Here is a 14146-nt window from a genome sequence, read left to right as displayed (position 1 = left end):
TGATGTCTTTTATCTTTTAATAATTTGGTGGGTGTGGCAAGAAGGGGGGAATAAAAAGAAGCCTAAAATAAATTTTGTCCACCTCAAATCTTGGTCAAGTATGACACCTAGAGGCCACGCAAACAGAATTCCTTAAAAAAAATTAAGGCAAGGTGCATTTGTGTAGAGAAAATATTTAAAATCTTTATTTCAAAGTGGACATCCTTAGACCCTATTCTATGTAACACTCTATCAATGAATAATTATATATTTCTTCATTTACTTACTATTTTTATTCATAAAATTGATGATGTTAAAAGTTGTTCCCCTTCCTGTCAAGTAATTGAATTTCTGATGATTTATTTTAAATGTTGGTACTAATCACTGAAAGTCATTACCCATATGACTTATGGGTTGTGAAGGATGTTTATATGCTTATGCTCTAGTAAAGAGCATATACTTGCATGGATATGCATACACCTTTCCCCCTGCCACTCTATGGAGTTTAGAAATGATAGAAAAATAAAGACAGATGAAAGAAACCACATAAGCGGTGACAGGTTCAGAGCTGTCTCATTTCTAAACATTAAAAAAATATGCTTTGCATTTTTCATCTATTGGTTTGGAAAACTTCTATAGCCCTGGCTCATTAATACTTGAACAGTTCTTTATGAAAAATGATGACGGGCTTTCTTCATGGCAGCCGGTACAGATGGTCAATTTAATCTGCATCCTTGAGACTTCTCATGACTAAATTTTGACATCATATCATTAAGCATTTGTATGTTATTTGTACCATACTCTAGAAAACAAAGAATGTTATGTCTTGCTATCTTTTGCTGCGTATCAGTTTTATGGATAGGATTTATCCAGTTGGACACTACAGCTTTCACAATAGTGAAAAGCTGTATGTAGATATATATATATATAACTTCTGCCTCCTCAGAGACCCATACATTTTTGTCCTCAAGTGCAATAATGGCATTGTTATAGAACAGATACGTAGCAGAGGTGGAGACAGATGTTTACATGACCTTGTTTCTATAACCTTGTCCAGATATGTCTTTACTACTGACTGATGGTGCATGTACATGTGTTTGTGTGACCCTAAGCCTTGTATAAATTGTACTTAAAAGAAGGAAATTCATTGTTGGCTATTTTCAAACACTATTGAAGAATATTCATTCTAGTTGTTTATTTTAAGTGGCAGCAAATTTTGACTTAGAAGTAGCCCTTGGCTCATGCTTGAGGTTGTGGCTATAATGTTTAAACTTTCTCCCAGTTGAGCACTTATAAAACCATGGATAAATATAAAGATTTGAATCTTAAATTTTCTTTTGATATTAACTTATTAAGTATAGCTTCTGATGGCTTTTTGAAGGGTTAAATAATTACCCTGTACATTAAATTGTACTAACTTGACTCCTTATATTCTCTGTCTTCTGTTGTTATTAATGAGTTTTTACTTGGTGAATTGACTTGGGACTTTCCAAGAATGCTTAGAATGGAGTAATATTTAACAGTACTTTCTGTTTAAAATCCTCCCTGTGCCAGAGTTAGGGGATTTCAAGGTTTAGGGCTGTTTTGGTAGCTGAGAAATATAAACAAACTGGATAGGCAAGCACTGCCACTGTGGAGTGTTATTGTGGTTTTCTCCCTAAGAGGTCAGAACCCAGCAGGTCCTGTTTTCTTTGGTGTAACTGCTTCTTGTTTGGTATAACTCCTTCAGGGGGACATACATTAGTTAAGATCAGGCTTCCTTTGTATCCCTTATCAACCCATAATCTTCTGATTGTTGCCGGTTTTTCACCAGTGAAGAAATAGTAATCCACACTAGCTTATCTCTCCTAATCACAGACTCACAGAGCTAGGGCTCTCTGAGCTTTTAATTCCCTCTTAGAGGCCTAACAGAGTGGAAAGTAAACAAAGAAGGAATTTGCAACCTTCAACGTGGCTAATTTCCTCTGATGTCAGAATAGTTAAACAGGCAGGATCTGGGAATCATTTGATCAAACCTGCTCTTAATCTAATGTGTGCAGAAGGGCTGTGTCTGGAATGATGTGCAGAACGACAGGCGTCCCCAGAGAGCTTTATGGAAGGTTTCCTCTTTCAGAAACAGTAGCTTCCTCATTCTAAACTCTTGGTTGGCTCTGCTGATGAAGTAAATTCATAAAAGTACTTTTCCTGCTTTTTAAATTTTATTTTCATCTGGCCAAATATTGCTGACCGGATGTGAATAGTTTTCTTTGGCTTGGTTTTCTGTTCGTCGAGTTTTTAATTGGCTAAATGCCTTGATATTACTTTAGCTTTATTAGGAAATGAATTAATAAAAGGTCATAATTGGGGGAAATAAAGAGAAAGGGCAAAAAGCATAATCTGACATCACACACATTCCTCCATTACTACTGGTTTAAGAAAGTGAAAACACAAAGAACAAAAGACCGAAACCCATGAGGTTGTTTAGATTCCCTTTTTCTATACTAAGAGTTCAGAGAAATGATGGCCAGGGATATTTAAGTAAAGAATTTACTAATTTGGAGATACTGAAACAATGAAAACTCAGTTTTCCCTTTAATTTTACTCACAAGTTTTTGGATGTTTAAAGGCAGCCTATTTTTGGCAGAGAGAAGTAAAGAGAGAACAATTGTATTTATCCATATCTCACATACAATTTTTATTAGTTTTTATAAAATTTTACCCATAAAACTAGATAGCATTGTGAATACTTACTATCGTACATATGAATTGTTTTAAAAGCTACTAAAACACAATGTACTTTGATTTGTCTGAGTAGATCAATATTACTCATATATCTATTGAGAATAGATTAAGTTGAAACATTTTAAGAAAGTGGTGAAGTGCCTTTCGGCAGTTAAGTGAACACCTTTGTTGTTTTCCTATGTTTTCTCATCTGATCATAGTACTGCTACTGACAAAAAGTGATTCAGAAGACACCACTTAAAATCAATTATAGACAATGATACTTTGTGCACATATACACTAAAAATAACATACCACTAGAGCTAGCCTTTGACTCCTTGGGTGACGAGGAATTTCAGTGCCTGTTATTTGTCCTGCCGAAGCCTGTCGGGTGATGATTCTTTTTATTGGTGTATCCTTCCAAACATATTTCATCACACCATGTGCACGGGAGTTCTTTGGGCGGGTATGTTGCATCTGGGTGCCCCCTGTCTCTTTCGCTCGCTTCCTTTCTCGCCCTCGAGATCCCCCCCATCCCGCCCCCTCTCCCTCATTTGGGCTCACGCCCCCTCCTCTCTCTCCAGCTGGCGGCTGGGGCTGCGCTGCTCCCCAGACCTGGAGGACCTGCTCAGTCAGCTGGGGCCCCCTGCGGACGGACGGCTGCTTCCCTCGCCACTAGGACTTGCGACTGTGCGCGGAATGGCAGCCGCAGCAGCATCCCCGCCAGCGGAGGTGGCGGCTGCAGCCACGGCCACCGCGGACGCTATTGTTCCCCGGTGTTAAAAGAGCTTTCACTCCTTTTCATCTGAAACGAACAATAGCAGGGAGAGCTTTGCTTTCTGTACTCCTTGGGAAGACATTTCCGAGGGCGAAGAAAAATTCCCTGCCCATCGCGTTCCGGATCCGGACCCTGGAGCGGCTGCGAGCGGCATGGGGCTGCCAGCGAGGCGCTCTGCGTCCCGGAGCCCAGGAGCCGCGGGCCCGCGCCGGGGCGTCCTGCAGCTGCTCCCGCTGCTGCATCTGCTCCCGCTGCTGCTGTGCCCGGGCGCCTGCGGGGCTGCGGCTGCAGGCGAGGCCGAGGCACCCACCCTCTATCTGTGGAAGACTGGTAAGTGGGACGGAGTTCCCTTGCATCCCACCTTCACAGCTGGGCACATTACCAAACTGCCGGGCTTCGGGAGGGACCCCTGTGCTTCTCAATGGCTCGGGTGTGCTGGGATCCTACGGTAAAAGTATGATTCTTCGGAAGTAAATTAGGTCACATCCGATGCTATTTGGAAAGAAGCTTAACAACTACGAGGCATTAGTGACTCACTGGAATGAGCTCTCTGGCGCAGCTCTGTAGTTAATAAGGACAACCAACGCTGCACTTCCGAGATGAAGTGCTGTGTTTTTAACCTCTGGATTCTCATTCTACTACGAGTTTCTTAAATGTATTTCTAGCAAAGAGCCAGCTAAGAGTTTCGCCCTGGTCTTTATTCTGTCTCGAGGCAAACTATGTGTTCAGTGCCGTGATACAGATGGGGATAGAACTGAATTTGTTAAGTATAGCTTTGTGATATGTGGGACACGTGGAAACAAGCCAAACAAGAGCAGTTCTGACAGTTAAAGGCAAACGGGGCTCCAATGAGCTCTCTGAGACCAGGTGAAACTCAGTTCTCTGCGAGTGAATTGCGAGGTTATTAAAGGGCTCGGTTGTCAGGATGTTTAGGTTTAAACTTTTTTTTTCTCCCTGGGGAATTCTTTTGCTTTGTTTTGAACCAGCCAACAAAAGCAGCAAGCAATTACTCCTCAGCACCTTCTGGCAAAGTGCTGACTACAGGTCCTGGTGGAGCAGTGACAGGCAGGAAAACAATACCAAGTGAGGAATCACCGCACCCTCCCCAGCGACTCCTTTCTCTTCTGAAGGACACTGAGAATTCTTTAGCAGACTTGAAACTTGTGATGTTTATCGGAGCAGAGTGGGAAATGTTATTCTTGTTGCTTAGAGCAAAGGATAAATTAAGTTTCTTGGCAATGCCTAGACATTAAAAGAAGCATGACAGAGAAAGGAGGGAGAGTATGTATTCATTATGGGTTTGCAAACAAGTTACAGGAGAATGAGTCTGCTAACTTCAGCTGTCAGTAGTTCTATGCTGCACAGATCAGTCTACTCTGCAATTATACCGATATACCTGAATTTTTAAAGAAGTTGCACTATCCAACAACTTAGTGAGCTTGAACAGAAATTGATTTAAAGGTAACTTACACGATTTGGCTCACAATGTTGCACACAATATACACCCACTGGTTTTTAGAAAAACCATTTGGATTAATGTGAACTATTGTTAACACTTGCAGTATTAAGATGATGGGTGCATGTAGATAAAAGCAAATGAATTTCCATGTAAAACAAAGAGTAGATCTTCTCTAATTTAGCTAATGCCATGGTTTTACTTTTAAGAAGCTCAGTCATAAAACAAATACCAAACTATAATTTACCATTAAATGGTATTGTTTGGATGGTTAATTGGGAGCTTCTCAGGTAAGTGTGGGAGAAAATAGTGCCTGCCAGGTTGAATTTGGTGCTGTTAAAGTAACAAGAGCCAAGCAGTTATTCAGAGAGAAAAAGAGTCTAGGTAACATTTAGTGTGCAGGAACAGAGGTGCCAATATATGTCAACATAAATGTCATGGTGGGAACACAAGCCGATAAACAGTTTGAAATAGCGAGAAGCTGTCGTGAGCAAAGATATGGAGCCCTTGGTTGCAGTACCAGTTCCTGCTCTTGCTAGCTATGGGAATGTCGGCAGTGCCCTTCACTTTGATGCCTAGTTTTTTCAGCTGCGTAGAAATGTGGTGATACCTTCTCTGACTGTTCACAGTATTATGAAAATCAGATGAGAGAGTTATGAGAAGTAATCTGTAAACTCCAAAGTTGTATGCTTGCCTAGATATACATAAACTAGTATGAGAGGGATGATAATGACATCTTTTTAATGATGATTCCCTGGTTTAGTGGGGGAAAAAACGGTGAGTTAAACTGGAGAGCAAAATAATGACCTCTTTATTGTTTTTGAGCGGGAAGGGCAATTTTACCATATCTATAAAGGAATTGAGAGTACTTATCAAAGGAACTAGGGAATATTTGACGGAGAGGGATATGTTGTAAATGAGAATGTAGAGATGATAGAATCATGAGTGTTTCTCATTTGATGAAAATAAGGACTCAGGAGGGAACTGGGAGAGAAAATGAGGTGAGACAGTCCAAGATAGCTATTCCATTAGGATAAGCTTGGTCTGGATACAGCAGGTTGCATGCAGTCACATTATTGGTGAGATCATTGAAGTGATGGAGTGAAAGGTACAGTGGATGAGAAGCTGGGGTAGAATTCTAACACTGTGTTTATCAACAACAAGCTCTAGAACCTTGGCAAAGTCATTTGACTTTGGTTCTTGGCTTCCTATTTTGTAATAATCATTAATTAGGAAACATGATATTCAAGGGCCTGGTCAGCCTGAAAGTGCATCAACTGTATGTACACATATGCATATATATATTTCTGTCAAACACATATGTGTGGATATATACATAGTATATTAACATGTATATAATAAGGGCATATAGTATATATGAACATAATGCATAAAGTTTGTGACATATAACATACTATGCAATGTATATTATATGAAATTTTAATGTATAATGTGTATTACATGAAAGTTTTGCCCTGGCTGGTGTAGCTCAGTGGACTGAGCATGGGCTGTGAACCAAAGGGTCGCTGGTTCGATTCCCAGTCAGGGCACATGCCTGGGTTGCAGGCCAGGTCCACAGGATGGGGCATATGGGAGGCAACCACACACCGATGTTTCTCTTCCCTTCTCCTTCTCTTCCCCTCTCTCTCAATATGAGTAAATAAAACCTTTCAAAAAAGTTTTTTTTAAATCAACTCACAACAAAGAAGTTATTGAGGACTCACTGTGTGGCTTACATGAAGTCATGTAGTAGGAGAAGCTGAGCAGGTTATGGTCATCTCTGCCCAGGAGAACATTGCAGTTGAATAATACTATATGTTCTCAACAATGACAACAGGGCATATATCATACTCATAAATGACATACTGTGAGAGCAGGGAGAGTCTGTAGCTGATAAAGGGGGGTGTGCAGTTTTAAACAGGAACTAATGTTGATCTGGATTTTGAAGGAGGAGCTAGGTTTTTTACTCAGGGGGTAGTAGAAGTCCATTCCAGCAGAGGAAAGAGAGAAAACAAAAATAACAGGCGTGAAACATTCCTAGATCTTGGAAGTACTGTAGCTGAAGTCCAGGATGTTTGGTCAGAAGGAACGTATTTAATGCCGACGAGGTGAGTTGGGCCAGAGTGTAAGAAAGCCTTCAAACCATGGTGAGGAGCTTAAACTCTAAGCAGGTGGAAACCATTGGAATCTTTAAGTAAAGTATTGACTTATTCTTTGCTGGGAATGGAGAGAGGGGGATTAAGAGGCTAACAGGTCAGTAAGGAGAAGGACTGGAGGCAAAGGGGAGCAAAACTAAGACCATAGAAGTTTCAGTGACGGATGATGGCAGAGGACTGGGGGTCACACTGTAGAAGTTTTACCCGAGGTGTAGAGCACAGGGAACAAACTCGATTCCCTGTACTGTGCGGCTATTGCATTCAAAATGACTGAGCAAGTAGAGCAAAGGATCTGAACTGAATTTTGGATTAAGTTTGAACATTCCTTCACGGAAACTATTCAAATGATTAAGAAGGTCGGCATTATAAACAGCTGGTGATTGGCACCTTCATCATGATAATATGACCATTCAAGTATCAAGTCTTCTGCAGAGTTTTCTGGCAAAAACCTCAAATTACCCACGTGACTCAGTTTCCCTATAGCCCAGATTTGGCACCCTACAACTTCTGGCTTTTCCCAAAACTAAAATCACCTTTGAAAGGGAAGAGACTTCAGAATGGTGATGAGATTCAGGAAAATGTGAGGGGGCCGCTGATAGCAATTGGGAGAACAGTCTGAGGTCCCAAAGTGCCTACTTTGAAGGGGTCTGAGGCATCATTGGCCTGTGTACAATGTTTCTTGTATCTTGGATCTTCTTTGATAAATGTCTCTATTTTTTATATTACATGGCTGGGTGCCTCCTGGAGAGACCTCATATGCATGTTATATATGTATGTGTTACATGCGTGTTTATACGCATAAATGTTTCATATGTATACATGTAGTATATGTATATATTTTTTACTTAATTGATTTGACTTTCTTTTTCACTAGATCTTCTAGCCTGCTCCCATCTGACAGTTGGCAGTCTGTGCCATGTGTCTATGCTTCTGTTTCTATTTTGTTAAATTAATTTGTTTATTAGATTCCACATATACATGGAATCATGTGATATTTGTCTTTCTCTGACTGGCTTATTTCACTTAGTATAATGGTCTCCAGGTCCATCCACACTGTTGCAAAAAGATAAGATTTTCTCCTTTTTTACTGCTGAGTAATATTCCATCGTGTAAACAAATGCACCACAGCTTTTTTGTCTGCTCAGCAGTTGATGGGCACTAGGGCTGTTTCCAGATACTGGTTATTGTAAATAATGCTACTATGAACATGGGTGTGCATATATTCTTTTGAATTAGTGTTTTGGGTTTCTTTGGATATATTCCCAGTAGTGGAATCACTGGGTCAAACTCAGTTCCATTTTTAATTTTTGAGGAAATTTTGTTCTGTTTTCCCTAGTGACTGCACCAGTCTGCATTTCTACCAACAGTGTGTTAGGGTTCCCTTTTCTCTACATCCTCACCATCACTTGTTGTCTGTTGATTTATTGATGATAGACATTCTGACAGGCATGAGGTGATATCTCATTGTGGCTTTAATTTGTACCTCTTTGGTGATTAATGATTTTAGGATCTTTTTGATATGTCTGTTGGCCATCTGTATGTCCTCTTTAGAGAAGTGTCTATTCAGAAACTTCCCATTTTTTAAAAAATAGGACTGTTTGTTCCCTTGGTATTGAGTTATAAAAGTTCTTTATGTATTTCAGAAATTAACTCTGTATCACATGTATCATTGGCAAATATGTTCCATTGATCTGCATGCCTGTTCTTATGCCAGTACCATGCTGTTTTGAGTTTTATGGCCTTGTAGTATAGTTTAATATCAAGTAGTGTGATATCTCCAACTTTGTTCTTCTTTCTCAAGATTGCTGAGGATATTCAAGGTCATTTCTGGCTCCATATACATTTTTAGAACACTTGTTTTAGATCTGCAATATGTGCCATTGGTATTTTAATTGGAGTTGCACTGAATCTACTGATTATTTTGGGTAGTACAGGCGTTTTAATGATGTTAATTATTCCTATTCATGGTATATGCTCCCACTCATTTGTATCTTAATTTCTTTTTTTAGTATTCTATAATTTTTGAGTACATGTCTTTTATGTCCTTGTAAATTTATTTCTAGATACCTTATTTTTTTGTTGTTGCAATAATAAATGAGATTATTTTCTAAATTCCTCTTTCTGATAGTTCATATTTATGGTATATCAAAATGCTACTGATTTCTGGATTTTAATTTTATATTCTGCTACTTTACCGAATTCATTTATAAGTTCTAATAGTTTTTTGTTGAAGCCTTTAGGGTTTTATGTAAACTATATCATGTCACCTGTGAATAATGAGTTTTACTTCCTATGGTAAAGGACATTCTATATAGACTAGTAGAGATATAAACTTAATTGAATAAAAATAGTGGAAAAGGTATACTATCAATAAAGTTGAATAATGAGGTGAAATTTAAGTCTCTCTACCAGTTTTTGTTTTTTAACAGGGGAAACCCAGAATATAAGACATTAACATATCAAAATACAGAAGTTAAATATTCCAACAGTTTTATCACAGCCATTTGAAAGGTTTCAAATAATCTTTATATGAATAGTTGGAAAACATTTTATACACACAGAGGTAAAGTACTTCTATCAAAAGATGAATAATTAGTGTTACTGATAAGTTACTTTTTTGCTTTTTAATATTCTAGAATATGGAATTACTTCAATAATAATTTATGGCTAATTGTATTCACCTAGCAATTCCAAATTAGGGTCATCAATGATTGAGCCCAACTGTGATTGACTTAACATGAGTCAAACAGAAAACAGTGAATACATCTAACTTCTATCAGTTTTTGTCATAGTGATATTTTGAAAAAGACCTTAATGAAGTGATTGAATTGATTTCTATAATAATGAAATTACATTGAAATTCAATAAGTAGTTATGCACTAGCCACTGTTTGTAGTTCAGGTTATGAGGGTATTTAACAGTATGAGTTTCTCTCAAGGAAATTATTTCTAACATTAAATGCTTCTGCACTAGGTTCATCCAACACCAGATAATACTATTAATGGCAATTACTGTCTTTTACCTAGTTCACTGTGCATAAAATAATCCACTGCTTCAATATAAAATAAAAATGTTCTTTTTTCCTTTCATATACTTGTACCAATATAAAGTATTTTGCAATGTGTATGGAAAAGTATCAGTCTTTATATTTATATTCCTTAAATAACAAATGGGAGGGGGATGTCTCTTCCAGGTAGTAGTAGCATGAGGGTGGCATTATCTTAATGAAAGTGTTTTGCACTTCCGTTGTGCTTACAGTTTGCCTTAATTTGGATTGACGCAGTTTGCTCATTAAATGAAGGATAGTGTTGAAGCAGAGTGGGCAGAATGTGGGCACCCATGTCAATTACTCTGGAGCAACATGGATCAAAATGTATCCATGTTACCTACAAAATTATGTCACTTCCCTGAATCTTTTTTTTCTATCTCTAATATGGGAAAAGCATATATATACCATTGGGGTCTGAGGATTAAACATGGTAACATGTAATGTGTGGTCGACTGCTTGAGACATATTAGAACTTTAGTAAGTGGTAGTTTTATTATTGCTACTATTCTGATATATAATACAATGGCTACTTAATTTTATGACCTGGAGCAAGTCCAGTAATGTGCATTAGCTTTCTGTAAAGCATCGTTTTTTTTTAAATGCACTAGAAAGTACAAATTGATACAATACTAGATACTCTGGCAAATTATAAGGGAGACGGTATGGTGGAATGGAATGAACCCAGACTTTGGAATCAGACAAACCACTGTTTAACTCTTGCTTCTTCCTGACTGGGCAAATTACTTAAACTCTCGGACTTAGTTTTCTTACTTTCAAATGATGACAGAAGTTCTGAAGTAAAAGGACATTTGTGAAGCTTTAACAGGCTGTAAATAACAAGTATCTAACAAAATGTCCCAAATTTACTAGACATTCAAAAACTGTTAGCTCTCTTCACATTCTTTATCCTTTTATCTCCTAAAAATGACACAACTTGTAGGAATTGTACTCATCCAACACATCTATCTGTCTTCTCCCACTAAGGGACACCATGGAAAACAAAACAAGTCTGGAAAAGAGTTATTTCGTTATAGGCTTGTCTTTTTTTATTAGTTTGGCACATATGTATGCAGCATGGACCAACAACTATAAAAAATATTTTAAGTGGCAAATTCAGCATGAATTATTTTATCAGAATTTTTTATACTTAATTTTGCCTGTGTCTTGGGATTTCTCAAAAATCTGAAATTTCACATTCTTGCAATTAACATTGTCACATGGGCCTTCCAAGTGAAATTATTTCACAGCAGAATTGTTTGTGGTGTATGCATTTGTTTTGTTTTACCAGTTAGGTGATGATTTAAGTAAACTCAGTCTATGTCTTGTTTTTTTATCATTTTCTTCTTCTTTTTTTAGCATACATAACACAGTTATTGCTTGAAACAGCTTATTAATTATTTAGATAAAAAAGTCAATGATCAGGTGGTTTTCTAAAGCTATAATATCTCAATGGACTGTGGTAACTCAGGTCAATCCTTATGCAAATTGCAGGGAAGCCATGTGGTTTGCAACGTGATGAAAGACCCAGTTGGGACTGATATTAAGAGTGCTAGAGAGCAGCACACACCCAGACTCTTCCTGTGTATCACTGCTACACAAAGAACTGGCTTGAGGTTGGTGGGATGAGATGCTGACATTCTGGTAAAGATGCTGGAGAAGTGTGATGTGCTTTGGACTCCTCTAGGAGGAAATGAAGCCTCTCAACCTCCGACAGCGGGATCTCTCTGGGAAGGGGAAGTGGAAGCCTGTCAGTCTAGCAAATATATAGGACAGGCTCCCTCGGAATTAATTTAGAGACACATTAGAGTGGTCCTAAATGAAAGAAGCATCTGGGAAAATACAGCTTTTTTATCACAAGAACATCACAGAGTGTGAGTCAGAGGTGCTAATGAGTCATAAGGTAGAGATTTTTTTCTAACTTTTTTCATCAAAGCTGTACTCCTGACACTTTAGAATGTATCAAAATGATGAACAACAAAGGAAGTTACTCTGAATCCCCAAGGGCCCAAGCAAAAGGAAAAGTGATATTTAGAGGAAGTGATACAACAATTAAAAAGCATATTGGGAAAGAGTGGGGGAAACATAGCAGGAACTAGATGAAATCATAGCCTTTCTTTTATCTTTCTTATTGGTTCCGTATTGTATCAATGTTATATCATGAGAAAAGGAATAAGGGCAGATGTGAAAAAGCAAAAGTGTGCTCCTTTACGTGGAAATGAATTTTCAGATAACACATGTGATAGGGTGATGTTCAGGGGTCTATGTCCTGGGAGAGATCAGAGAGATGATCCGTGTGGAATGTACTGAGTGGCATCGGTGAATCCAGGCTAAGCGTGGCTGCTGAAACTCGGGGGAAAAAGTGAGGCATTGTGGGAGAGCAGCGTAACCAGGAGAGAAAAGAGAAAACAGGCAAATCATCTGCATTCTTTTAAAATTATACTTAAAGTCTGTAGTTTATGATAGGGTTCACTCTAATGTACATTTTGTGGTTTTGGACAGATATACCCATATGTATCCACCATTAAGTATCACACAAAGTGGTTTCACTGACTGAAAAAGCACGTCTTCACCTATTCATTCCTCGACCTTTCCCTTTTCCCCCTAAATCTGTGGTAATCATGGATCCTTTCTCTGTTTCCACTGTTAAGCTTTTTTGAGAATGTCATGTAGTTGACATAATACATTACGTAGCTTTTTCAGATTGGCTTCATTCACACAAGAATGAACATTTAAGTTTTCTTCGTGTCTTTCACTGGCTTCATAGCTCATTTCTCTTAATTACTGAATAATAATCCATGGTGTGGATGTAGGATGTGAATTTGTTCACTGGTGTGCTGAAGGACATCTTCATTGCTTCCAAGTTTAGAAATTATGCACAAAACTGCTATAAACATCTGCGTGAAAGTTTTGGTGGTGGACGTAGGTTTTCAACTCCAGTGGGTAAATACTGAGGAACATATAACTGGATTGTAATATGGTAAGAGTGTGTTTAGTTTCGTGACGAACTGCCAAACTGTCTTCCCCAAACTGCGGGCATGTCATGTTGTGGTCCCACCAGTGATGAATGCAAGTTCCTGTCGCTTCACACCTTCCTGGTGTTGTCAGTGTTTTCAATTTCAGCTCTTTTAATAGGTGTGTGCAGTTGTATGTCATTGTTTTAATTCACTATTCCCTACTGATGTGAGCATCATCTCATCTGTTTACGTGTCATTCATGTTATCCTCTCTGGTGAGGGGTCTGCATTCTTTCCATAGCATGAACGAGAGTAGCAGGAGCAGGTAGAACTCTTCTATGACAGTCCAAAGTCTCAATCTGGACTGTGCTGCATGTGCTATGCTTCTTGTTGCTCTGACAGTGTGACCTACACCAAAGACAATCATTTTATAAAGAGAAAACACACATGGGAGTTAAGTAAAGAATAAAGAATCAAAGGAGACAGTCCCAAACGTGGTCTAGTTTGTTCCACCTTGAGGGGAATACCTTGGGAGGGAGTTTGGGAGTGACAAATGATACCTTGAAATGAAAGAAAATGGTCTGATGCAGTAAAGGTTAAATTGAGCCCATAAACTTGTGAGATTTTCAAGTGCACGGTAGCTGTGCTGTGTCCGTAGCAGACTGCGGTCTAGTTAATAAATCCTGTAGTTGTATATCCACCTCTTGCTCTTGCATGGAGAAGTCATGGGCTGGTGTAAGGTTGAAGTACAGTATCTTCCTGAACTTCAGGAAGCTGTGGAGGGCCACTGTCTTGAAGTCCTGGTAAGCTGATCTGGATACTGAGTTGCAAGGCACCCTGATACTCAGATAGCCTCCACGGAGCTTCCCAGGGACAAGAAGTATTGAGCACACCCAAAATGGTAATAGTAGAGCAAAGACTCAGAAGTAGATAATTTCCCTGTGTACATCGGGGTAGAAATACAAGATAGCAGCAAAGTGACTGACCTAGAACTATAAGGAGAGCTTAGTGGAAAATTAATCTTCCCAAGCAAATCTGTCAGGCATGGGTGATGTATTTGGAATATTTAACTTAT

General features: G+C 38.7%; 1 protein-coding gene across 2 annotated transcripts in view; it reads left to right on the top strand.

The window, feature by feature from the left end:
- Positions 1-3133: 3133 nt before the first annotated feature.
- The window catches only part of THSD7A (thrombospondin type 1 domain containing 7A), a 356792-nt gene continuing 345779 nt past the window's right edge, over positions 3134-14146 (top strand). Inside the window, exon 1 of one of the 2 annotated variants that reach the window (XM_053655065.1) lies at positions 3134-3787. In XM_053655065.1, the coding sequence (XP_053511040.1) occupies positions 3610-3787 (178 nt within the window). In that variant the 5' untranslated portion in view covers positions 3134-3609. The remainder of the gene's footprint in view (positions 3788-14146) is intronic. The other variant, XM_037167342.2, reaches the window with a different exon arrangement.

This window comes from Artibeus jamaicensis, unplaced genomic scaffold (assembly GCF_021234435.1).
Source record: "Artibeus jamaicensis isolate MK-2021 breed Jamaican fruit bat unplaced genomic scaffold, CSHL_Jam_final contig_923, whole genome shotgun sequence".
Lineage (NCBI taxonomy): Eukaryota > Metazoa > Chordata > Mammalia > Chiroptera > Phyllostomidae > Artibeus > Artibeus jamaicensis.
Note: the sequence above shows the minus strand (reverse complement) of the source record. Positions and strands in the feature narration are given on the sequence as shown.